A 27,881-nucleotide genomic window follows, 5' to 3' on the forward strand; every position below is an offset into this window, starting at 1 on the left:
ATCCACGGGAACATGGCATCTCTTCTGGAGGTAATTTTGAATGCGAGAATTGAGAAAGTTGGGGAAAAAAAAAAAAAAAAGAGGAATAGTGATTTGAGTCCCTCCTGTTGAGATTAATACCCTATAAAACTAATAAATTCTTTATGTGGGTCTTGTGAGCTGTTACTGGTGGAAATCATAGCTGATGTGAAGAGGTTTACTGCTCAACCAACATTCAAGGCAGAAAATAGGCACATTAAAGGACAGGGATATTTTACCTTTCATAGATAACTTTTAAGACAGTGGAGCCTGTAATTAGAAAGGTGATAATTCTGGTTCACTGGAGTTCTTCCAGGAGCATGAGGAGTGCTCCCAAATCGGCTGAACTGCCCGGAATAAAAAGAGCACTGTCTGAGAGCAGTGAGAGCACAGCTACAGGAAACCCTCACCTTCCTGTTTAAAATATGCACTTATTTATTTAATATTAACCTTACATATGGAAAAATAATGCTATATCATAGAATCACAGAATCACAGAATGGCCTGGACCACAGTGCTCACCCAGCTCCAACCCCCTGCTGTGTGCAGGTCACCAACCAGCAGCCCAGGCTGCCCAGAGCCACATCCAGCCTGGCCTTGAATGCCTGCAGGGATGGGGCATCCACAGCCTCCTTGGGCAACCTGTTCCAGTGCGTCACCACCCTCTGTGTATCTCAAGAGACTGAAGTTGCAGATTATATAGGATTTATTTGTAGGGTAAACTTTTGTTTTAATTACTTACTGCTTCTCTTGAAAAATATACTGAGGATGACACAGGTCACATCTTACAGATCCCAGCTGATGGTGTTGGATGAAAATGAGCTTTAATACTCCACACTGTTGTCTTTTTAGCTTTTGCCCCAGTGCTCTGGTTTCTGTTCAGCAATCCTCTAAGCTTGTGCATAAGTGGAGCCTTATGAATGAAAGCATCATTCTAACAATCATTTATCAGATATAGACTAAAAGGGTACACATTTCTGGCTCAGTTCTACAGCGATAAAACGTGGCAATATCAGAAATCACTTTTAGTTCCTTAAAACTGAAGGGAAGCAGCAATTTGCGATGTCATAGTTGGAATGAATGGGCAGCGTTCTCAGAAGCAATCACCTAAAATCAGCTGATACGTAGTCTCCTGGAGGAGGAAAACAATCTTGAAATGACTTTTTAAAACAAAGCACAATTTTACATTCTATTCCACATTTAAATTAGGATGATTTATGTAAATAGTTTGTTAGTTTCGTATTTATTGTTGTTCCTCTAAGTAAATTCAGTGCACTGAGAGCACTCTGCACAGTGCTGCTCACAAAGCTTTGCTGACACAGAGGTAATGTGGAGGGAAGCACACTGTAAGGTGAGTGACTCACTGAGAGCGCTCAGCACGCTGCTTCTTATATGGATAATCTTTTCTTCAGAGCTTAGTAAGCAGCTTCTTCCTGCTAAGACAATAACAAGCTGATACTTCCCAGAGTTTTTAGTCCCTCAATTACAGTGATCATGCAATTATATCTGTAGTCTGGGTTCAGGCTCTCTGTCTTAAGCCCTTTGTGATGACTGGCGCTGCAGCACTTTTAGTTACATCAAAAGCATTAAAGGCAGAAGGATCGAAGGAGCTGGACCTAGCAGTGTCATCTACCTTTCACAGCACTGGGATTCTTACAAGGGTTTTATCCTATTTGTCAGACATTTATCATCTCAAGGAATCATAGAATGGCTTGGGTTGGAAGGGACCTCAAGGATCATCAAGCTCCAACTCCCTTGCTCTAGGTGGGGACACCTCCCTCTAGACCAGGTCATGCAAAGCCCTCTCCATCCTGGATTTCAGTGAAGGCTCTCAGTTAACTGCTCCTTATTGGTAGGAGAAACTAACAAATACACTCAGAAACAAGTGAGGTAGGAATGGCGATGCAGTGCCTGTTCCTGAAGCTAGCACTAGTGGTGTAATCCTGAGTCCATTCTATAAAGTGAGGCAGTCCCTCCACTTCCCACCAGGGATTCCAGCTTCTCAAGCACTTCCAATCATCCCTATGAAATAATAATAAACTACATAAATTAACACACTCTGCTTTTTCCCGTGTCCAAAAAGGGATTAATACACCTCACTGACACTTATAGGTATAGATGTGAAAGTTGGGTATCTTAAAAGGGAGAGGGAATTCAGCATCTGGGTGGTTCTTGAGCATGCAGAGCTGACAGAACTGCATCACCTTTTCACTGAAGTCTTTACTAGAAAATTGAGGAGTAGCAGGGCAGCAATTATCTGTTCTGTATTAAATCGTTAGCTTTTTGGCATGGCTTTGTCCTGTCCATGGCACTTGTCCAAATAATTCCCAGGTGCAAAGCAGGATTTGGATGTGACTATCTTGTTTTGGAAGCTAAAGATGCATAAGACTATGAAGATGCTTAACCAAATGAGTTGGCCTCAGTGACAGAGAATTAACCTTGGAAATGTTTGATATATTAGGATAGGAACAGATTAGGAGTGTTCAATGACTGCTGCAGGGATGTGAGCACTACAAAAAATTCAACAGAGAATGAATTCCTTTGCCAGCCCTTCTTCCTCCCTGTTTCTCCTTGCTGTTATAGGAAAGTACGTATCCCAGTTAATTAAATGTTCAGAATTTTGGGATCTGAAGTTACGGGCATTCAAATTAATCATGAGGAAAAGGAGGGCGGTTAAACCAGCAGGCTCACTGCTGCTGGGATCCCAAGCAGAAAGGTCCCCCCAAGACAGAAGCAGCACACATTGCTTTAAGGCTACAGTGAACGTTACCAACATAATATTTAAGTGGAACGCTTAATTATAGCCCTCTGGGACAGATTGCTAAAGGTCAGGCTCCAGCTGCATTAATGAGCAGCTAAATGCCTCTGAAAAGGGCTTGTTTAAGTGCCACACAACCAGCGCTCTCATGTTTGTAATGCCAACACTGGGCGGATCAGATGGTGGTGGGAGCTTTGCCATGAAACTAAACTCATCTTGTGCTTTGTTTACAACCATTTCACCAGGTTTTATGGGAAGCAGCTTGAAGATGAGGCCATGAACTACGAGAGCTGGCAGTTTTAATTCCAGCTCTGTGTGGGATCACTGGGCGGTGATTTGGGGCTGATCTGTGCCACACTTGCCTCTTAAAAGGGCTGAAGAGCACCAAAGGAAGATACTGATGGCTTTTGGAAGTGGCAGGAGTCATCTACTATCTCTATATTCAGAAAGCAACCCATTTTAACAGATGCCTGTTAGCTGGTTTACTTTTTCTGTGTTTGGCTCTAATGAGATACAAACCCCTAAACAGTGGTGTGTGCATACACTGATTGATATCAGGATTTAAGGACATGCACTGCAATAGGAATTGTGTGCCATAGAGAGGCCTGCTCGACTTCAAGTGGGCTGCAGAGATGGGGAAGGGCCTGGAGGGCCAACAGTGTGAGAGGCGGCCGCGGCCTTCATGCTGGTGGGTTTGGGTGGTGCTGTGTGGAGCCAGGGCTGGACTCAGGGATCCTGATACGTCCCTTCCAGCTCGGAATATTCTATGAGCATGTGATTCTTAGAGCACCTGGATCAATCCTTTTGCTGTTTTAAAACTGGATTTCTATTCGCATCAACTGCCCTGTCAGAAAGTTGGGATGATAACTACAACAGCCTCACAGATGTCACAATGTACATGAATATAAGTACTGCACGTGGCAGTCATGTATGAATCACTGTATCGACCCATGGCATGTGAATCAGTCTGTAATCTCTGGTGGAAAATAAGGCCTGAATGCGATACGGTGGATGTGATAACTACTTGTATCAGCTCAGAAACAGGTTTCTATATAGTATTAATATAAGATTAAGAATAGGAAAGTAAAAACATAGAGGACATAAGGCACCAGATTTAAGATCAGGATGAGCTGACACAGCTTTAATTCATGTGCATATGGATTTTAATGTGGTCAGCCCGAGAGTACATACAGGGCCATAAAGTCATTCAGAGTGGCTCAGTCTGAAGGGTTTATTCAGCTCTGCATCCTGCCACTGATGGTAGCCAGTAGCAAGTTCTTAAAAATGAGAGCATCTACAGGACAAGAGCAAACACTCCCCAGGCTCCAGTTGCTTCCTGGCTGACTGGCTTGCAGGGCCAGACCTGTTGTATCAGTGCAGTTTTTCTCTCTGGAGGTGCTCAAGGTCAGGTTGGATGCGGCCCTGGACAGCCTGGGCTGGTGTTAAATGTGGGGGTTGGTGGCCCTGCATGCAGCAGGGGGTTGGAGCTTCATGATCCTTGAGGTTCGTTCCAACCCAAGCCATTATGGGATTCTATGAATGTATGCAAGTCCACTTAACCTCCCAAATGGCTGCTACTACATAATGTCACCAGGTTTTACACCATTTTTATGTTTCTACCTGACAGTCAGGGAGCAACTAACATAGCATCCATATGTTGCAGCTTTATTATTTCAGTAGGACTTCCTGGTAAGATACAAAGAGTAGGGTTTAAACACTGTAATTTGGTTGAGTCATTTCTTCCTTACTTCATTTTGCTTTTCACCCCGTCGAGCAGCCCTTAGGTCCACGGCTGGGCTTTTGCCCATGCAAAGGCATGCTGAGACCATCCAAACCATCTTACGTTCCATCTGAACAAGTTCCTGTATTGTAGCATTCCCTGGCACCATTGTTTAATTCTTGGTATATATGTAACCTACAGATCTTGGATCTGCAGCATGTGATGCCTATGGTAAATCCAGGTGCAAACTGTGGATATGGGAAGGGCTTCCTCCTCGGAATGCCTCCTCCATATTCTCATGAAATGCAGAATCTGGGCTTGGCTGTCAGAGAACGGAAAGGGAGATTTAATTCCTCTTTTTCAAATTGCTAAGTCAGCCTCTTCATTCCCTTCACACCCAGCAAACAGAAGCAAAAGGTGAGCACTGTCTCCCGCTCTGCTCTCCCACCTCTGTTCCCAAGTAAACAAATGTCAGCAAATCTTGCACTCAGAAAAGAAGTGTTAAAAATATCACCTTGGCAGCTGATGGGCTCATTCACTTCAGTCTCTCTTCATTGCAGAAGAAGTGTTTTTTACATTGGGATGAGCAGTTCAGATGGAACATGGAAGTGCCTGAGTGAAGGGCAGGTGTTCTGTGTGCTGCACTGCAGAGCAACTTCCAGGCAGAAATTATCAGAGAAGGAATGGATTTGATCTGCACAACACACTGAGATAAAAGTTAACCCTGCTTTTCTTACCTAGAACTTGACCCTGGAGTAGCAACTGAAAATGAGCTATTTCAGCCAGCATGATATTCGTGTGCTCTTTGGCACAACCATAAACCAAGATAACCACAAGAACTGACTTCAGCCGTCCCAAAGCTATCATGCCCCATCAGGTATCAGGGGTGCATGAGAAACATTCTCCATTGGACAGTCTGTAGTTCTTTGAAAGGGAGATGAATCCCCACAAAACTTTGTCCAGAACAGCTTGCAGCTGTTCAAGCAAATCATAGAATCACAGAATGGCTCAGGTTGGAAAAGACCTTCAAGATCATCGAGTCCAACCCCAACCCAACCATCCTACCCTAACTAACAGCCCTCCGCTCAATCACGGCCCTGAGCACCACATCCAAACAATCTGAAAAACCTACAATTACTCTCTGGCACCAGAAATCAGCAAATATCAAACTCACTGTGTCTATCTGAGTTTATAGTTTCTGCTGTATGCAAGAACCATACCAGGTCAGAGCACTTTCTGATTCAGCTGATTCATCTGATTTCCTTGCAGTTATTGCTGGTCAAAAAGCCATCCAATAGCAAAGCTCCTACTGGTCAGTGTCATAGGTCCATCCAATGCTTTTAGCACAAATTAGTATATAATAGATTCATTAATAGCTTGATCTAAATGCATTCCTTGTCTTCAACATGCCATATAAAACTACATAAATGAATGGCTGTTTCCATATGTGCAGTCCTTGTTTACAGTGTTCATTAAAAGGCTTAGACAAGAGAAAGATAAATGTATTTTAATTCATTACTGAGCCCAGCAGAGAACTAAGTTGGCTTCCAAGTTTATAGACAATTTGTAAGCAGTATATATAAGCTTAAACATAAATCTCGGTTAATGAGGTTTGCAGTCTGATGACTAATCATATCTATTGCAGTCTTCCCTGTGTTCAGCTCTGCTTCAGTGCATGGCATGGAGGTGTTGCTATTAAGTGTTCAACTCACATCAAGCTCACAAGAAGAGCTTCTTGTAAACAGTAAAATTCGACCTTAAGATGAACCGTGGGAAACAAAATCCTGCATATAAAGTGTTGTCACTGTGGTTCAGTTAGAAACATGTTTGAGTCCAGACTAGCAAGTCTTTGGCTCATCTCCAGTGCTCAACACTGGGCTTCTCCCCAGGGCTGCTTGTGTCAAAGGCCTTTTCAACATGAAAGATCCAAAACTGGATAGGATTTAAAATCAGTGCTGCTAGCATTAATCACTCTTCACATCAGCATCAAAGTCCTGTTATGCTGGTCCCTGTGCAAACAAGTCCAACAGGGGTTGCCTTGAGGAGTCCCCAACAGGAGAGGATGCAGAGAAGGGATGTGATAGCTGAATACATTATCATCATCTGCTCTAGCTCAGCTACCATTGTCTGGTGTTTAAGTCTGGGCCTCTTTATTTTTCTCTGTATGGAAAAGGTTGAGTGAGTGGGCTGGTAAGGACTGTGGAGATGGTTAGCTGAAGGACGCGCATAAAAGAAGACCAAAGGTGAACCACCACTTTTTTTCTGTGTTTCCAAAAGATTATTATTAATGCAATTTACAGATTGCCATTTATTAGTATCTTGGAAAGCAAATTAATGGAAGGACTTGCTAAGATTGTTCCATCATTCCATTCTTCCACAGAATGTGTATCTATAGACTTTCTTCTGCAATGGAAGGATTTAAGAAGCCAGGCTGGGGACAGAAATTATGATTAATCTCACACATCTTAGCAGTCTAAAATCTGACTCCTGTTTTAAATGAGACGTCTTAGCACCCTGTTTAACCAGTTGCAGAGAGAGACATTTGATTTTGGAGAGTTGTGCCAGTGTATGATCTTAGAGCAAGGCAGTAACCACCTCCTGCAATGGTCACTTCACTGAGATTATCCACTACAGCTGTGTCCGTGAGGAAGAAGTTTGCAGTGTTTTATGGGAGCAGTGATAGGCTGATACCAGGTTGTTTTGGAAGGCCAGTATAGAGCAAGCACCATCCAGAACCAAGTGTTTCCTCTTTCCTCATTGCTTTTTACTTTCAGACACTCACATGGTTGATAACTGTCAGACTCTGCTGCAATACCCATGGAGACACCAACTCTTTCATGTTTTGGTCTCATCAGCAATTCCTAGAATTTCTTAAGAGGCTTTTAGAAGTGCTTATGTGAAAAGGAAGCCATGTAGCCACACGGAGCTCACATCAAGGCATCAGCCATAGTTCCTATCTTTAATAGAAGGTGTCCCAAGATGCATCACAGTAATACAACTGTATTTTTAATGGGTTCCACGCTACAACAGGGATCCATCACCAGACAGGAGCTGGGAGCCACTACCATGTGCATGCCTGCAAAGTGGCCGTTCACCTGCAGTAAACTTGCACTTGTCATGGGCATAACCATCTTCACGTGTGATATCACCAGTAGCTTCAAAGTGCTTTTGCTGTGCCTGCTGAAAGTGTTAAAACTGAGCAATAGCAACAGCCTTGTAGGCACTGCGGATTTCCCTGTGGCCCTTGTTACTGAGGATGCGTGGAGGAGCTAGGTGTGTGTTTTCATTGCACTCGGTTCAACAGTCCTGCTATAGAACCCAGCTCTGCAAATTAGTCCATTTATTTTGATAGGAATCTGTCACTTAAAAGAACAATTCTACCCTTCATACTTTTCAAAATGAAAAGACACAGCGGGGTGTAAACTCCTCTGTCAGCATGTCTGCATAAATTTGGGTAACTCAGATAGGAGGAAAAATGTGTGTGCCATTTCGTCCCAAGGAGAATGTACCTAGCAGTGATTTAACTTCTCTGTTAAGTGCTTTTTTTATATCAGAAAGTGCCATGTCCCAAATGAGATGAAGAGTCTTCTGATTTTAGGAAACAACATTTTTAGGGCTCTCATCAGTAGTTCCTGACTTCGTATTAGTGGCTCTCAGCTCAGTGACATTCAGAAGATAGTGATGTGATGATAATCCTTACAGCTCAAAGGATCTCCTTCCCTTGGAAAATCCCAATCAGTGGTGGATATTGCTACCACAGTGACATCCTCTGTTTCCAAAACCTAAGTCATTCAGGCATCTTAAAGGTAGGATGAAATCCTGCTTCACCTTTTGCACTGATGTAGTGGTCTGAAAGGAAACCCCTTAGCACTGAGAGCGGCTGAGTACCTCACCTGCCAGAGCAAACCCTCTTAGTTACCCGAGTTACAACTAACACAGCACACAAGAGGAAAGAGACATAAAATACATCTTAAAACTTAACAAATATACGGTCAACAATTTGACTATGCAGACAACTGAATCATGATCATTCCAGAGGTAGATGTAGAGAAATAAAAAGAGAACCACACTTTTATCCACAAATACTTCAGATAGGTTCCAGGAAGTACTCCATCTATCTGTCTTGTTCTTATCCATAAGCAAACTGGGAATTTGGTTACTCTGCCTCATGGCCAAGCTCTACTTGCTGCCCAGATGTGCTGTACTGAGGTTTACATTTATAAAACAGGTTAGATTAAGGCACACATTTCCTCATCTATCCTAATGCTGTCTCACCAAGTTTCAAACACTGCCTGACTTCTTCGCCAGGGACCCCAAGTTTTTATTGACTATCCATAAAGAAGCAGTTTAATCATCCTTTGGATGATTTGAAAACATGAATGGCCTTTGGCTGTAGAAAGCATAGTCAGATCCTGTCTGGATGGTCAAGAAAGTCTGTGAATAACTGTCCTGGTATATGGCTAATCTACATAAAAATTACCAAGCAACATACCAGACTGAGGGTCAGCTGTTGTGAAGAGCATTTCATGTACTTAAACTTACACTGCACATAAATCTGCAGTGTCATCTGCAGTGCCAAACTTTACACCTGAAAATTAATAAGGTGGAAGCTGGTTGAGGGAGAGCTGACTCAGCAGAAATGAGCCACTCTGAGATAGTGACGACAGCTTCAGATTTTGCCTTTGAGGGACAATACAGAGGCTGGTATTTCACTATATTAGCACTGAATAATTTCCCACCAGCTTCTCCCAGGGATCTTTCTTATTAATCTGATTTTGTTAAAATTATGGGCAGACTTTTACATAGATGTAAGTAAAATTATATATGTTCCTTGCTCTCATTAGCAATCACCACACTGGGATCAGTTTGCTTAGTCTCTTCATACTTCAGCTTTCAAAATGCAACAGCAGGCTGACACTCGTGACCAGGCAGAAGAACTAATGAATCCTGTATTGCCCCGTGCTGAGATGAAAAGTTTCTCCTCTGTAAAAATAAAAACAAGAAATAGAAAGGTCATTTCCTGCAGACTGTCGGCAAAGGATTTTAGGATAAAATATTTTTACTATCTACATTTATGATTTCAGATAAACTGGTCCTTGCCTCCTGTGTATACATGAGAAGATCACAGGTATGGCTGCTCATGACAACTGGAGATAATACTTGAGCTCCTTAGAGGCAGTAGCATTGAGCAAAGCTGTGCTACAGCATTTGCCTCTTGAGGTTCTTTTCCTATGATTAAGAAGCCAGTGATCTTTTTTCCTGTGATGATATGGTGGTTTAACCCTACAGGTAAATAAGCACCTCACAGCTGCTTTCTCACCTCCCCAGGTGGGATGGGGGAGAGAGCCAGAAAGGTAAGTGCAGAAGAACTCATAGGTTGAGATAAGATGATCTATTGAGTACAGCAAAATCTTTGCACTCAATGAAAGCGAAGCCAGGAATTCATTCACTGCTTCCCATTGGCAGGCAGCTTCTCAGCTACTCCCAGGAAAGCGGGGTTTATCACATGTAAGGACTTATTGGGAAGACAAATGCTGTCACTGTGAGTGTCCCCCCGTCCTTCCTACATTCCCCATCTCTTACTGCTGAGCACAACGCTGTATGGAATGGGATATCTCCATGCTAACTTCGTGTTCCCTCTCAGCTCTTGTGCAACCCTGGCCTCACAGGAGCCCCGCAGCATGAGGAGTTGAATCCTCCTTGGCTCAGTGCACTCTGCTCTTCAACATCAGTGTGTTATCATCACCATGCTCATCAAACACCAGAACACAGCATCGTATGGGACTCTGAAAATAAAGTAATCTCCCTCCCACCCAAAACAATGACCAATTAATAACCCCATTACAGTACTCATAGAATCATAGAATCACCAAGGTTGGAAAAAACCTGAAAGATCATCCAGTTCAACCATTCACCTACTACCAATGGCTCCCACTAAACGATGTCCCTCAACACAATATCCAGTTGTTCACTGAAGGGCTTGTTTTGCACTATTGCATAGGCAATGTGGATATCACTGAGAAATGTAAATTCTCTTCCTTATGACTCAACACCAAAGAGTACATGCAGTCACATCAACCCTCTTCCAAGATGGCTTACAAAGACTAGAGGTTCCCAGCCCCTCCTTTCAGCAGTGCCTGGTGGCTTCATACTGAGGTCCTGGCAAATTCACTCTGAATGATAAATTCAGATCAAATTCCTAAACCAAGGCATCAGCAGAATCAAAAATGAAAGCGCATGCTTTGGTGAAGACATCACTGAAGGTAGGTTAGTTTTCACAGTAATGTACTCCCAAGTATCTTACATCAAAGCATTCTGGTATCTTGAGCCAAAACAGGGATGTAAGAGACCTCAGGAACCGCCACACAGCACTAGGACACTCTGAACACCTGCTCTGACATCTCTTAATCCCACCTTTTTTTCAGCCTTGCAGCGAAGACTTTACGACCTTCTTAGACAGTGTGCTCTGGTGTTTAGTGACCCTTGAAGAAGGAAAGATTTGTTTTTCTAATGTTTTTTTGTCTGCAAATGAAGCCAATGATTCCTTGCCCTCATCCCAGTGGAAATGGCAAACAATTAATTTCTGTTCTCTTCCTAATAATTTTTTCACACTAAATGGTGTTGAGTCCCCATCCACTTTTTAGTCAACAGGGAGAAGAAAAAAAAAAGAAAAGAAAAAAGGCAATTAATTCGTGCATTCTGTGTTTGACAAACATGTTTCCACTTATGGATTTTACTGCCAAGGTGTTCACCCCACATTTTCAAAGTTCTTTTAAAAGCATCGCGCCCCATATTGATAAAACTTCCTTCACATGGAACAAAATCATTGTCTCATGAATTTCATACGATATTCCTTTAAATAAAGTCAAAGATAAGTTTTTTACATGTAAAAAATATTATTATTAACTTATTCCCTATCCACCTTGAAGATCCCCATAGCCCCTAAACAAGTTTATTTACCTCTTGCTTCTTGCTTACCACTTATTCCTTGGTATGAATTCCTTTCATTTGATTTCCTATCAAAGTCCATTACTACACATTTGTCTACACTGCATTTCATTTACTGACATCCTGAAATTTCTGACCATTTAAATTCCAATCTTGCTCTGCAGAGGATTTGAAATCCTCCTCCATTCAGACTCACGTGCACATTCTGCAGCATTCACACTGAAAGGAAATAGCCCCAGGGTGAATCTTCGACACCATCTCACTTAAAACATCCTCCTGAGGACTGATCATTGGAGACAACTCTCTATATGTACGGTTTCAACCATTTGAAGATATATTTCCATAATCTTCCTCGAGGCAATATTCTCTTCATTTTCTTGTCAGAATACTTAGTGCAATAGTATTAAAAACTTACTAAATCCAGGAGAAAGATACTAAAAGATTTACAAAGATAAATATCAGGTCTCCTTCTCATTAGGCCAGTTTCTTTTCAAAGTAAGAAATTATTGACTTGAAATAATTTGGTTTTCATAAATCAGTATCAGGAATAACATTTATTCATTTATCTTTTGAGACAGTGATTAATCTGATGGACATTAAGTTCTGCAGATCTTTCTCTTTCATGAAGAAACGGTTGCTATGTATGTCCTGTCTGTTATTCTTGGACCATCTCATCTACATTCATTCTTTAAATGAAGAATAGGTACAGATTGCTTTGACTTGGCTTGAAAATGATCAATTTCTCCATGCTTCTCCAGCTTAAATAAATTTAATAGAATAAAATGATATTTAATAACAGCCATTCTCTCTCCTGTTGGAGAGCACAAAGAGAAGGAGAAGTTTAAGAGGATGGACAGTGATAGGGCAAGGGGGAATGGTTTGTAATTGCAATGGAGTGGGGGGGAGTTCAGGTTGGATCTGAGGAGGAAGTTTTTCCCCCAGAGGGTGGTGACGCACTGAACAGGTTGCCCAAGGAGGCTGTGGATGCCCCATCCCTGCAGGCATTCAAGGCCAGGCTGGATGTGGCTCTGGGCAGCCTGGGCTGCTGGTTGGTGACCCTGCACACAGCAGCTGTGTGCAGGGTCACACATTGGAGCTGGATGAGCACTGTGGGCCTTTGCAACACAGGCCATGCTGTGATTCTATGGTTCTATGACTAATATGTTATTTCTCTCTTGTGGGTTCTTTCCCCTCAAACTTATTTAATATATCTTGCTGTAATTTTGTTTTGAAAAATGAGACAGCAAAATCTACAGTTCTACCTTCACTGTAGCTTCCCTTACCTGCTCCCTTAACCTCACAAATGATAGACTTATACTGCCATTTGTCTTCTCTCATCTCAGGTAGTCATAGGCTGATGCTCATCTGTCAAATAATGTATTGCTGTATTTAATTCATGCCATGTTAGCGCTGGAGAAACTTGACAGTTTTGACCCAAAGCCAAAGACCTTTAAACCTTCCTAGAACTGGGCACTGAATGTAACTCCACTGTCAGTTTTGTGAGTGACACCAGTGATGGAACTGAATACAATTTCACAGACAGACCGTGGTGTCCAAAACATCGGAAATGTCAGGAAAATGTTGGTCTGTGTCCAATCCAGAAAAAAGAAACAAACAAAAGAAGAATTTTTCTCCTTTGTGGAAACGAGGAGTAGATGTAACACAATCTATGCACTGGCGTATACTCTTGCTTCTTCCTTTCACACACATTTTTATTAGCCAGCAATGTGCCCCTGTGGCCAAGAAGGCAAATAGGATCCTAACCCGACACACTGAAATTCAGATATTAATCACTACAAAAACATGGTAAAGGTGCAACTGTGAAAATGGCCTTTTAGATGGGAAGAGAAGTGAGACCTGGGAATAAGCTGGAAAAAAGTCACTGTTATCACAAATTTTTGAAAGAGATGTTAGAACATTCCTTGCCTTACAGCTCTGCAGAAAAATGCCAATTCATGTGAACTTCAGCTGTTTCTGCTAAAGGGCTTCTGATAAATTTCCACTGTAAAGATTTCAGAACGATCTACAACATCCCTAGATGCTATTCATCCCTACACTGTCAGATCCAGAGGTAGAACGATGCTTGGCTTGACACAGAGTGGCTACTGTCATTTTAAAGAAGGAAAAGAGAATGTGTTCCCAATGTGAACTCTGTTGTTTCCCGATTTCCTTTTGTCTTAGAACCCAGCTGGGTGCTGGGACAGCAAGGAGGAGAAGGGGAACTGAGGTAGAAAAAACTTCCCTACTGAATGTGATTCTTCTGCCCCCAGTGGGTGAGACAGGGAGGTGGGGGGAAGAACAGCAGCTGTAGAAGCAGAAATCCAGTGCACAGTTTCCCTCATAAGAGAAGGAAAAGAGAGAGAGAAATTTGGGGTCCCTAAAACTGGAAGAGAAGGGGCAAGAACCTTGTTGTGACCATTTGGGATCTGAACACGTTTTATGACATAACGTCATATATTACTGGGCTCTTAATCAGGAATGGACCGTCCAAAATCAATCATGAGATGGAGATGGGGAAAGCACAGACACCTGAGGAGGATGTTTGTGCACTGCTGTCCCCAAAAGAGAATATACAGCTCATATGCCATTCAGTTAAACCATGCCAGGGTGTGGGCACTGACTGTGGTGCCCAGTCCACATCCCACAGGGTATATCCACTCTTGCTTTAAGCATAATATAAAATCATGGCCAAGTTGTTAAATTCTGCAGCTCTGCTCAGCCCAAGGAGACCATTCTTTCTGCTTGACAGTCCAAATGTGACAGTGTGCAAGACAGCTGCGCTTTGGGAGTTTGAACTGACTCATCCCTAACTCACCAGGGAATCCAAGATCCCTCCTGAACCAGGATGCCAATTCATACGAGAGCAGTATTTCTGCATAGGCGTTTTGCTAACTGCAGCGTTTCTGTACTACCGTATGTTTATCTTTCACTGGGGACACTGATTTGCAGTAAAGCAGGTAACATTCTCAGAACTTGACAGTTTATGCTGTAATTTCCCTTTACTAGAATGGCAGTCAGGAGCCTGTTTTGGGCAGCTGCATGAATCCAGACACTTTAGATCAGAAGACAAACTCAACAGAATTTTTTTCACTGTTATGCATTTCATTATTTACAAAAATCCTTGTCATATTTCTGGCTTATTATGAGAAAATTACTTCCTGCTTTGTTGTATGCAGTTCTGCCTGAGAGAGTGGAGAGACAAAAACAGGGACAGAAACACTTGTTATCTTCTACTTCTTTCTGTACTCAATAACGTGTTTCCTTATCTAGACCAGAATTTTGCCAAGGCCTGACCCAAAGCACAGAGAACTTCAAATTTAAATACTTCTTTTAAGATTTGGAGCAAAAGAATCATCTGAAAGCCAAACTCCTTTAGCTGCATCATTATTATTATTATTATTATTATTATTATTATTATTATTATTATTATTATTTTAGTGTTATTTTTTTTCCCCACAAACCAAAAATTTATTCTGGGAACTAGGAGAATATACATGTAATGCATAGTATAGGTACAATATATGCATACTATATGTAAGCATAATATGCTTTGTTGTGCGTGTATAACAGAAGAATATGTATGCAGTATGTATATTTTATTATACGTATGTATTCCACATATACTACCTATGAATTTGTATGCGTGTGTAATGAATATTTTTAACAAGTTGAACATTTCCAGTAAGCTTACTTTCAAATTTACTATTCTGTCCCTAAGTTTAATTGCTGTAGAATTCCTGGACTGTGGCTACGATGAGTAAGATGACGGTAAATGCATTCTTAGCCTCCACTTCTAGTAAAAAGCCTTACTCCTAAAAATAGCTCTTAGGACTCAACACAAAATAAGAACCTTTGGAGCACTGTTTGACTCGGGCTGCTTCTTGAATGCCCACTGACATGAGCTAAGAAATTTCCTTCTTACCAGAACCTGATGAGAGAGGAGGGACAGAAAGGGTGATATAATCATAAAAAGAAAACACCAAACTTTAGTTTCACAGACCAGACTCCAGACCATGTCCATTCATGTGAACCGAGGATCTGGTCAATCCCACACTCAACATCATTACCAACATGACAACTTTTCTACATGTGAACACTTTTCACAGTGTGGTTTCTTGCATGAGAAGTGCCAATTTCAGACATGTGGAGAACCATCCTACAGATCATTCTGGTTATTTGCCCTTAATGGCAGAATATCTTTTCCTTTGTCAAACATTAGTAATCAATGTGTCTCTTTCTTGGTCACACCTATTTTATTTTATTTTTTTTCACAAATAACACCATTTCTGGAATTAAATGTTGTTATTTGCATTAATAAATGTTTCAAAATGAATTCCTTAAACACTGAAAATTATAGTAGGATGCCTCACAGAATCACACAGAATCACAGAATGGCCCAGGTTGGAAGGGACCTCAAGGATCATGAAGCTCCAACCCCCAAAGAATTTTGACAAAGAGTCCATTCATAAAAAAGGGAGGGAGGAGGATCCAGGAAACTACAGACCGGTGAAGGGATGCCATCCAGAGGGATCTTGATAAACTCAAAAGGTGGGCTCCTGTGAATCTCATGAAGTTCAACAAAGCAAAGCATAAGGTTTTGCACTTGGGTTGGAGTAATCCCAAGTATATATGCAAACTGGGACAAGAGCTGCTCAAGAGCAGCCCTGCTGAGAAGGACTTAGGTGTAGTGGAGGATGAAAAACTGAACATGAGCTAGCAGTGTATGTTTGCAGCCTGGGAAACCTGGAAAACCAGCAGTAGATAGTAACATGTCAAGAGGAAATAATGGTTTTAAACTGAAGGAAGGAAGATTTAGATTAAACGTCTGAGGAAAATTTTCTATTGAGAGGGTGGTAATGTGCCAGACAGGTAGCCCAGAGAAATTGTGGATGCTCCATCCCTGGAGGTGTTCAAGGCCAGGTTGGATGGGGCTCTGGGCAGCCTGATCTGGTGCTTGATCTAGCGTTTGGCAACCCTGCCTGCAGCAGGGGGCTGTAACCTGGAAATCCTTGCAGTCCCTTCCCACCCAAGCCATTCGATGATTCCAAACTCAATGTAATGTTTACCTTTGTCCTATATAGGTGCTTGAGGACTGTCCATTAAGATCACTGAGTGTCTTTGAGATGATATTTCACCATTTCATTGCAGGGACGATAAGCATAGGGAGTTTCATAAAATCTTTTTATTTATTTATTTATTTACTTCTGGAGGATGAAAATGTGGGATCTCTTTTATCTGTGCATATGTATATGCTTTGTTTTCTCATTTCAGGTCATGGAACCAAAGGAGTATTTGAACTTCTTTCAGGATGGCGTCGAACAAGAGAGAATCTTCCATTCAAGGACAGAGTGGCTGATGCCTACTCAGATGTCATGGTGTCCTATACAATGACAAGCTCCTTGTATTTCATAGCTTTTGGCATGGGCGCAAGCCCTTTCACTAACATTGAAGCTGTAAAAGTCTTTTGCCAGAACATGTGTGTCTCCATCCTGTTGAACTACTTCTATATCTTCTCATTCTTTGGCTCCTGCCTGGTCTTTGCTGGCCAGTTGGAGCAGAACCGTTACCACAGCATCTTCTGCTGTAAAATCCCTTCAGCAGAATACCTGGACCGAAAGCCTGTGTGGTTTCAGACCATGATGAATGATGGCCATCAGCATTCTTCTCATCATGAGACCAACCCGTACCAGCATCACTTTATCCAGCATTTCCTCCGAGAGCATTACAATGAGTGGATTACCAACATCTATGTCAAGCCTTTTGTGGTGATACTGTATCTCATCTATGCCTCTTTCTCCTTTATGGGGTGCTTACAGATTAATGATGGAGCCAACATCATTAACCTGCTTGCCAGTGAGTCTCCAAGCGTCTCCTACGCCCTCATTCAGCAAAAGTACTTCAGCAACTACAGCCCGGTGATAGGATTCTATATTTATGAACCTCTGGAGTACTGGAATGGCACTGTGCAAGAAGACCTAAAAACACTGAGCCAAGGGTTCAACACAGTGTCCTGGATTGAGCAGTATTACCAGTTCCTTCGAGTGGGTAACATCAGTGCAACTAACAAAAGCGACTTTATCAGTATCCTCCAGAGCTCCTTTTTAAAAAAGCCAGAATTCCAGCACTTCAAAAATGACATCATATTCTCTAAAGCTGGAGATGAGAACAACATAATAGCTTCTCGCTTGTACCTAGTGGCCAGGACTAGTGAAAACACACAGAGGGAGGCAGTGGAATTACTGGAGAAACTGAGACCACTCTCCCTTATACAGAGCATCAAGTTCATAGTGTTCAATCCCACCTTTGTTTTCATGGACCACTATGGTTTATCAGTAACTATGCCTGTCCTGATTTCTGGTTTTGGCATCCTGCTGGTGTTAATACTGACTTTTTTCCTGGTTATCCATCCTCTGGGAAATTTCTGGTTAATTCTCAGCGTCACCTCAATAGAGCTGGGCGTCCTTGGCTTGATGACCTTGTGGAATGTAGACATGGATTGCATTTCTATACTGTGCCTTATCTACACCTTGAATTTTGCCATAGATCACTGTGCACCCCTGCTTTATACATTTGTACTAGCTACTGAGCACACCCGAACTCAATGTATAAAGAACTCCCTCCAAGAGCATGGGACAGCCATTTTGCAGAACGTTTCTTCTTTTCTTATTGGGTTGGTCCCCCTTCTCTTTGTGCCTTCAAACTTGACCTTCACACTGTTCAAATGCTTGCTGCTTGCCGGCAGTTGCACACTTCTGCACTGTTTTGTTATTTTGCCCGTCTTTCTAACCTTTTTCCCACCTTCCAAAAAGCACCACAAAAAAAAGAAACGAGCCAAAAGGAAGGAACGAGAAGAGATCGAATGCATAGAGATTCAGGAGAATCCTGATCACGTGACAGCAGTCTGAAAGGCTCAGAAAAAGGAAAAAAAAAAAAAATAATAAATAAGATAATATTTTCTCTTTTTAAAAAAGCGTTGCACAGAGATGCAGGGAAAATAGAGCAAAGATCTCAGCTGCTTGTGCTGGCCAGGTCTGACAAGGCAAAGAAGATCAAGAAGGGGTATTCATGACACATCAAGGTGCAAACTTTTTTTAACAAAGAATAATGAAAGTGAAAACAACCACAGATATTTCCTTTGAATTCTCATTCTCCACCAGGGAAGAGTTTATTGGCCATTAAATGTTCCTGAATATCAAACTGTAGCACTAATGGGAATTACTTGGTCTGTCATATTTAAGGCTGAAGCAAAGGTGGAAAAAAAAATTAAACTTAAGTAAACAGTAGGGAAAAAGAGAATAATTTGATATAATTGGCCAGAGCAAAACAGAACGGAACAAAACAAAGCAAAACAGAAAGCATTTCAAGCGAGAAATGGGAACAAAACCTAAAAATGCCGTGGTATTTTTCCTTGTTTTCTTGAGCAAGTTGTTTAAGATAAAACCTATGCACTTGGGAAGTAGGTGTTTGAATCAGCCTAAGCCAAAGTACTTCCCAATTTCAGTATGCCGTGTGTATCTATAGCACCACAGCTACAGTTAATGTGAATTTAGATGGCAAAGCTGTACTGCCAAGGGAGAGAAACCCTGTTCATATAGGAGAAGAAATTGCAATAGGTCATTTGGAAATGTAACGTATAGTCTCTTTAAAAGTGACAGATGACATTTATCCCACAAGGCCACAGCTGGTAGCTATCTCCATACCTACACTCCGGCATTTCTGAATTGCAAAATTCCCCTTGAATTAACAGATGCCACGAAACCAACCCAGGCCATTACCACTGCAGCAATGCTTGCGGTTCCTGCAGTGTAACACTTCTGAATCCTCATTTATCAGTGTCGACATGAAATACTATTGAATATTAATCAAGCTGGTGCTTTAAATGTAATGATGGATTGCATATCACAGACATAATGTGATTGTGTTACAGCTGAGTCAGCTCTGGAGCACCCGCACAGTACTATTATTATGTATTTGGTCCAACAGACAAAGGGGTATGTTTGATGATCCCTGCAATGTGCTGCAGGAAGTGGGATTTTCCCCTTCCTTGAGCAAAATGTCAGTCAAACATTTGCTACATTAAATCAACAAATAACAACGATTACAAAAAACCTTTTAGGGTTTGCATGGGACTGAAGAAACTCCCAGTTGCAAAAAGATAGATCAGTCCCACAAGGGAAGGGGAGGGGAGGGAGGAATGTCTTTACTATTATTCCTAAATATTCGAGCGCTGATTGTCTGCAATACAAAGCTTTGTTCTGGCAGTAGAAATCTCACAAAAGAATGTGGTAAATTCTCGGTTACTACATGACGATGGAAACTGTACTGTAAAGAATTATGAATGACTTTCTCTGCTTTGTAAGCTATACAGTTTAGTAACCCAAGAGAAGGGATGAAAACTAATCTAGCCATTTCAGTTTGCTCTTGGCCCAGTCCTCCACTGGAGCTTGCCATGTCCATCTTCCCTTCCAGTATTTTAAAAGGGCTTGCTTTCTACTCTCTGGAATATAGTACAGCATCACCTACATGAGCGGCGTCTTCCTAATTATATAGTATCCGTGAGGACACTATGTAAAGATATCACTATATGGAGTGTTTATGTCTACTTTGTATTACCTGTGGGTACATTTAAAGGAAGCTATTCGTCTTCCACAATGTGTACACGTGTTTGTTTGTGGATGGTCCACTGAGTTGCAGAGTCTGCTGATGAGGGTTTGTACATATCGTTCACTAAAAAGCTCTCTGCAAGTTGATTCTTTGTTCTGTGACATCTCCCACCTCTTTCTACTGTTTCGTGGTTGGGGAGAGCCAGAGGAAATTCACCTGCAGCACAAAAAGCCATTGCAGATGTAATGCTCATCAGCTGTTTCTAAGATATGCAGTTTTTCCTCTTCTATGTCCTTTCTGTATTTTGCCATTATCATTTGCCAAAAAAATGACCTCTGTGTTATAAGAGTGGTCAAAGTTCTAGATTGTTCAAGGGACTTTTTGTGTGCAACAAGTTTTAGAGAAAGATACGTTTTCTAGACTGGCAAAACTTCCTAAGTTTGAATCCAGATCTAAACTTCAGGTGTAACTAGGTCAAGGCTATTGCTTTGACGCAAGACATTGAAAGAGTCAGCTGCAAAACTAAGATCTAGATAGGTCAGTAGATTTAGGAGCAGGGGATGTTTTAATGTTGAGGTATGGCTCACACGTGTCCCTTGTTGGGAAGTATTTACTGACTTTGATCTGCATCTCAAAGACATTGTGCAATATCCGTCCTTTTCAGGTTCTGAATGTCAAGTTTTCTGTAGCTCTTCTAAGGTTTCCTCCACTATCCATCCAAAACCTGACAATTGTAGCACAACTGTGAGCTCTGGTATCACTTGTGGAGATGTTCTTTTTCTCACCTGCCCCATGCATCACAATGGCCTTTTCTGGTACCACACGGATGTATCCCGAGGATCTCTGTCATGTATTGTATTGAAGGAAGTAGCATTTTCCAAAGCCATCAAAGCAGGGATTCATCTCATCTAACTTCGGATGCTGACAATGAAGATGATATTTTTATCTGAGTTTCTTTTGTGGTCGTAATAGAGAGACAGGCAGCTCTGACCCATTTTACAGCTGTGCATGAATCACACCTAAAATGCCGGTTTCTACCCATTGGTGATAAAGGAAGCTCAGGGTGTTTAGTTCAGGCGCATCAGCAATGCCAGCTCATCCAAGTTCGGTGAGATTAACCCCACTTAAAGTGTTCAAATACCAAGTGAAAAAGAACAGAAAAAGACCTCACAGTCTTGCCTCCCAAGCGTCTATTTTAAGGATAATTCCCTGGTGTAACTCAGCTCGAAGCCTGTGACTGGATATGAGGCCTTTATGCAGAACAGAGCTTATAAATTTGCTGCTGGAATTCCCCTGGTAGAGTCTGGTGAGCCAAGGAATCAGATGTCAGATGCTGAGGGCATGCTCAGATGTGGTGGTCTCAATATCAGGCTTGCGCAGTAGCACTTGTATACAGCAGACACAAAATATGCAGAATACACTCTTTAAAAAGGAGGCTTTGATTCTGAAGGTAATGCAGGAGTGGAGTGCAGAACAAACCAGACCTTTCACTGATGCCATTTTGTTACTTTATTTATCAGTCCTTTTGCGGGAAAGAACATTGCAACTGCTACTTCTGCAGATATATCAGTCTCTATGGACCCAGAAAAACTTCTCAAGAGAAAAAAAGAGATCATTTTCTTCTGTAACTCAGTCATATGGGAACAGTTTTGGGGCAGAGAGACCATACTGATTAATGTCTTCCCATTCTTTTTATTCTTCTTTCAATGTTTTTGGATAATTTCTATCCTCTTCTGCACCCACATAGCACTGGAGCTGCACATACCCGAACAGGCTGACACTCTGATCCAAGCTAGGTATTGAATCTTCGTTATAAACTTCTTACCAGTTACAGTAGGTCCCCTGGGATATTGCACATATTCCATTAATGTCTGTTTCTAGACACAGTCTAAATAAGCTGGTAAGGACCCTGCGTGCATTTTCCTACTTGGTTTGATTTCATTCCCTTGATATTGTCTAAATTCATTGTTGAGACAACTCTGCTGAAGTCAACAGATTTATTGCCACAATATATTTGGCTTTGCATGCTTTATAGCCAGTAAGAAATGAAACCACAACAAATGGACCTCTCCATTGTTGATATGCTTGTGGAATATATCTGCCTATACTGTACAGCCACTGTTGCATGCTGCATTCAGGAAGCTGAAGTGGAGGTGTCCTGTGTAATTTTTTCCATTACTCTTTTCCATGCAAGTAGTTCTAACTGCAACTAATTTACTCCTCTGTCTCTTTTGTAAGAGTGAGGGCTTCACCTCTGTAGTCCAGGGGTGTCCAACTTCAAGGAAGTTTCATAAATTTACTGCCTAAAAAAGCAACATATTTTTACAATCAGGATAGGTATATATGCATGGCACCTTGCATGTATAATTTAAAGATACTGTCTTCTAGACTGTCACTCTCAGCTTTTTATTTGAGAAGATTCCTAACTTGCCATGCTAATATCTTTCTGAGCTAATTTAAGAAACTTTAGGTTTGAATTTTTCTGCAGTGAGATGGAAGGATTGGGGGGAAAGAAGAAATGTGAAGGAAAATAATTGTATCATCAGTGTTCTCTTTTTCCCCCAAAGGCTCTCACTGCTCTGTTCTTAATTAAGTCACACTGAATAGTGACTCTAGCTTAATTAAGATTTATTGTGATGGAGTTATTCCATATTTCACTATGACAACAGCTTGGCTTATTGTCTTTATGGAAGCACCATGCTAAGTCTCCTTGATTATTATTTTTTTTGCAATTATAAACTTTAATAAATTCTTTTTCATTGCAGCAGTAGGTATTTGAGTACCTCAAGTTCTCATTAGATGTCCTGGGAAACACTAAGAGAAAGCAAAGTTAAGCAAGGAGTGAACAAATGATGTGTTGATGTTGGGGAGAAGGGGTACTTCACGAAGGGGCAGCGTATCCTCCACAAAGGCTCCAAATACTGGATGATGTTCGGGCTGTCTCAGAAGTATGTGCTATGATGGAAATTTCCAGATTAAAGAGAAATGGAAACTAAGTGGGACAACTTGTATGGAGGACGAAGTAATCAAGCAATAGACAGGGTTTTGATTCTCAGTCAGTACCATCTTACTCAAGCAAGGAGTCATTTAAGCAGGAATGGAGACTGTATAAGGAAAGAAGCTCATCCATCACCCAGAATGCTTCTTTGCATCTTAGTCTTACATAAAAGAATGTCACAAACCAAGCGAGTGAAAATTGCCCACCTCAGCATGGGTTGCTCCATAACCTGTTTTCCTCTTGGAGCAAGGAAGGGATCCCATCTTGGGTTTCACACACCCTTGGGAAGGAAATTCAGAGTTTCAGTGGTGTTCTACAAGAGATCCTCACTTCTCATGCCATAGCCCCACACATCATCCCAATTGCCTGGCACTGGAGAAGTGCAACTTCTGACCATACTAGTCAGGTAGAAGTAAGATTTTGGAGAGATATCCCTCTTAATCCACAAGGCTTTCTTCTTTCTACCTCCTTCACTGCTTACAAACAAAGGATCCACTGTGGTACTTGGATGCTCATCTATGGCACTGTGTAATGTTGCTCCTTAACCATGGGTTGATGTGGGCTGTTGTTTTCAGACTAAACACAGGGATCTGATCTCCCTGCCCAGACCAGCAGCAAAATCCTGCTGAAAAAAAGGAAGGTGGCAGTTTGAACTCCATCGTTCCTTGCTTTCTGCCTCCCCTCAGCCATACCAACACACTCACACTGCTCTCATTTTCCTCATGCTTCCTCATTAAGGAAAGTAAAGTTTCTCCTCCTTGCTCCCTCAGGCTATCTTCCCTTTGCAGCTCAACTTACTTTGTACTTTAATCATCTGTGTACACTCTTAACCTCTTCACAATTTTTCTTTTTAATTTTTATTATTTTTATAAACTCATAGCACGCAACCCTATTGAAATAACTGGAGGATGCTTGGATGCATCAAAGGTTTTGGTACAGGGCTGGGTACAGAGCAGGTTAGTTGATAATGGTACCCAAATAGCTCAAAACATTCTTGAAACAGAACGTTGTCTATAAGAAAGCTCAGAAAATATTTAAGCTTAATTTTTCATTTTTCTGCACTTTTTATCTCATAAACTTCTACTCCTTGTATTCTTTTACTGTAGGCATATTTTTTTTCAGCACTCCTTTTTCTTAAAAGGCCTAGATTTACTTTGGTTCTGTCTCAGAAACAGAACTAAATGGATATTTGTTCATGCCCTGAAAAAGGAAATACTGTCCCTGCTAGGAGCATTTTGTGCCAAGTTTCTGTTCAGAGCACATTTTCCAAGTTGAATTATAGAAGGCTCTGGAAGCAAGTCTTTCTAGTGCAAATGCTGATACAGCCCTACTAGAAAAAATTAATGGTACTTCAACAGTATACTGCTTAACTTCAGCCCCAGTGCATCAGCCTGCTGGGTACTGCAGGCAGTGCTTCCAACACAGATTGATAACGGTGTCACCATTACCTGCAGTGCCAGCACTTGTGCTGTACCAGCTGCACGGTTCTCCTCGGCACACATCCGATTCTGCCCCATTTATGGACTAAATTCCTGAAGGCATTAGCACAGCTTCTGCTGGAGAAGGATAATTCCAGGAGAAGGCAGTGTGGCAGCCCATTGCTGTATGCCTGCTTCCCAGCCCAGACTCTGCATGGGGCTATTGCACTGGGTTCCTTGGGGAAGGACCAAGAGCATCATTTCTGTGTCAATGAGCCACCTCAGAACAGATCATGAAATAATTTAGATTCAGTCAATGGATATTGCTGCCATGTCCCACAGCCCACTGCCACCAGACTGCCTGTTTGCAGTTACCTATTTTTCAGATCATAGGACAGTCCAATAGCATTGACATTGGCAGACACTGACATGCCAGCCTCCACCAGGGTCCAAGAGGCACCCCCTGCCAATGCTCGGTGCGATAGCAAAGCTATAGCTTTAGAGCAGGATGCTGCCTATACAACACTGGAGTTTTATTTCTGGAGATCTTAATCTGGCGGAGCACTCAGATAAATGGTTTCATTTAATCACATTCTTAAGTCTCGTGGACTGGGTCATTTTTGGAGTTGAGCATGTGTTTAAGTACCGAGCTAAATAAGGATGCTCTTATCTCTGCTTCAATTTAAATATGAGCCGAGTAGAAAAAGAGGCCTTAAAAGAAAAGGCCTTTCTTCCATAACTTACTAAATCCTACAATTACAGCAGCAGTTTCACAATATATAGGAAGACTATGCCAAGAACATCTATTTTTCAGGGTTTCAGTTTCCCTGATGTGAGACAACTCAGGGACATTTTAGTGATTTGTTACAGTCATAAAAGACAGGCAGGAACAAAGCCGTGCTGAGCACTTTCCTTGGAAAAAATAGGAAGGTATTTGACTCGGAATGAGAATACGGTATTTTATGATGTTAAAAAAAAATAATGAAAGTTTCATTTAATGTCATTCATTATTTCTTTCAAGTGATGTTCTGGAGAAGTGCCGGATGAGCCTCTATTACAGATCAGAGAGGAACTGCTTGATGGAGCTGAAACCAGCTTTGCCAGTAAAAAGAAAGCCTGGCTTTGTGCCCAGTGTAGAACTTGTCATGGCAGCACCTGTTGCTTTTTAATTCAACTAAACGGAAGTGGTGACATGAATGGGACAGAAGCAGAGAGTTATACTGTACAAGCCCTTGGGCTGCACAGGGTGGACGACAGCTCTGTACAGACAGACTGGGTACCCATTCCTGCAAAAGCAGATCTTTCTGCCAAGCCAGAAACACTGGGAATAGCCCCTCTGGCTTCAGTAAAGTCATCAGGATCTATAAGGACATTCATACAAGCCTTTTACAGGCTGAGGACAGAGATATTCTCCTCTTAAAAGGGTATTTCTTCCACATCGGTCAAGTGGTTCAGTGTAACTATGTTGTTCCCTAAGAAATAAAAAGCTTTTAAAAAGCTGTGCCCTAAAATATTGAGCTCAATAGTGACACAGGCACCACGAGTGCGTAAGAGTCCAACGACAAACAGTATCTTTTCAGGACATGAGTCTTTCCCTGAGATTTCTGCAGCCAACCTGCTGGGGAAGGGTCCAACCAACCTGCTGGGGAAGGGTCCAACCAACCTGCTGGGGAAGGGTCCAGCCACACCAAAGGGAAATAGTGGAATACATCCGCCCAAGCTCAGACACACTCAGAACGGACAGCAAATCCTCCCCTCCTGGCTGTTAGGGCCAGAAGTGGGCACTGCAGGCGGCCTTTATCAGGAGGCCATGTGGGCATCCAGCAGCAGCTCCTGGTGAGCAGCCCAGGGTGGGTGGTGGATATCTGTGCAGAACACATCCATTATGGTGTGTTCTGCATTATGTGGTCATAGTAACTGCAGAGAAGATGCTGACAAAGCCTTCTCAGATGATGGGTCAGTTTGAGTGTTGGCTGTGCCTGGGGAAGGGCTTCTTTACCAGGTGATGGGGGCTCTGGGATGGGAGCTGGATGGACAGAACATGGCAGGTCAGTGGTTGTGAGCAGCCAGGTGTCACTGCAGGGCGAGGGAAGCCAAGTGGACTGAGTTAGGCAAGAGCTGCAGGGGCAGATGAAGGGCATTTCATAAATGTTATTTATGTCCATTTACACTCTAATTAAATGTAATGTTTGTTCTTCCTTTAAGCCCATGGTGATCTGCTTTTCCATCTCCATTTAAGTTATAGAATTTGCTTAACCTTTCCTTGTATGAATTTGGCATTAGGTGTTTAATTACTGAAATTTCTCAGGTGTGGGCAACTTTACTATGCTACGAATAAACACCGTGAGTCAATATTGTTTTTTCCTCCCTCATAAAGCTCCCTTGTTGATGAAAACTGTTAATATTTTTCAAGATTATACCATGAGCATATTTGTATAACAGACTTTTACTGAGCTTGATACTCTATACCAAATACTTATGTCTTTGAAAGAATTTATTGAATTCTTCAATAAAATATATTCCTCTTTAATATTAGAATTTTCCCTTTCTTTAATGGGAAGATATTCAGTATTAATTCACATCACAGGACCTGTTTGTCAAGAAACCTCTTTCCTCACATTTAGTCTTAAATGCACAGGGTGGTTTTTGTAGGATTAGAGCATGGGCAGAGCCAGCAATTGAAACCTCACAAGGAGCACTGGGCATCCTAGAGACTGGGAAGTGTGGGTGTTGGGATTGGCAGCCCTGAGCTGGCATATGGGCCCTCACACACCATGGCAGATAAGCTATTTACAGCTGCCCTGAAGCCATTCGGATGTTTCCCAGAGCTGAATAGGTAATTGCCTCCATAGGACATGACCCAGTTCCTCCATTCCCAGCTGCTCATGCCAACATCTCCTTTCTCAACAAGTTCTCTCTGAGCCTTCACTTCTCCCTTCCACTACTCTGGAGTATTCGGCCTCTTTATCATTAAAGGCAGCACTGGGGCACTGCCTTCTCAGTTTTCCTCTGATCAGCCCTGGGAAGCCTAGGGAACCTGACCCTGTGGTGATCAATGCTGTCCATCTGCCCCTGCCCCTTTGCTGTCACTTCTCTTGTTTTGATAATAATGGGTAGTAATAGTTGGAGAGGGCTCATGACCCAGAACACAGACCTGCCCCTCCTCATCAGGCTGCTTTCTGCAGGTACTCAGAATGGCTTGGGTTGGAAGGAATCTTAAAGATAACAATTTCCACCCCTCCTGCTATGGGCACTTCTTTCCCATTCAATTGCCATTTCCCCAGGTAACTCTTCCAGCCCAGTGGTCCCAGGAGGCATCAAAGAGTGGCACTGCTGGAGAACTGCCTCTGCTGCTGCGGTGTCACTCACTGTGCTGAAAGCAAAGCAGCAAGTTCCCATTTCCTGAGGTGAAGTGCT

At 42.0% G+C, this 27,881-nt stretch overlaps 1 protein-coding gene across 3 annotated transcripts in view; it reads left to right on the forward strand.

Moving 5' to 3' along the window:
• PTCHD4 (patched domain containing 4) overlaps window positions 1–26,140 on the forward strand; it is an 85,015-nt gene extending 58,875 nt beyond the window's left edge. For all 3 annotated transcript variants that reach the window (XM_072332785.1, XM_072332784.1, XM_072332783.1), the window contains exon 3: window positions 16,716–26,140. In XM_072332785.1, the coding sequence (XP_072188886.1) occupies window positions 16,716–18,349 (1,634 nt within the window). In that variant the 3' untranslated portion in view covers window positions 18,350–26,140. The remainder of the gene's footprint in view (window positions 1–16,715) is intronic.
• The last annotated feature ends 1,741 nt before the right edge of the window (window positions 26,141–27,881 follow it).

Source organism: Excalfactoria chinensis, chromosome 3 (genome assembly GCF_039878825.1).
Source record: "Excalfactoria chinensis isolate bCotChi1 chromosome 3, bCotChi1.hap2, whole genome shotgun sequence".
NCBI classification, from domain to species: Eukaryota; Metazoa; Chordata; class Aves; order Galliformes; family Phasianidae; genus Excalfactoria; species Excalfactoria chinensis.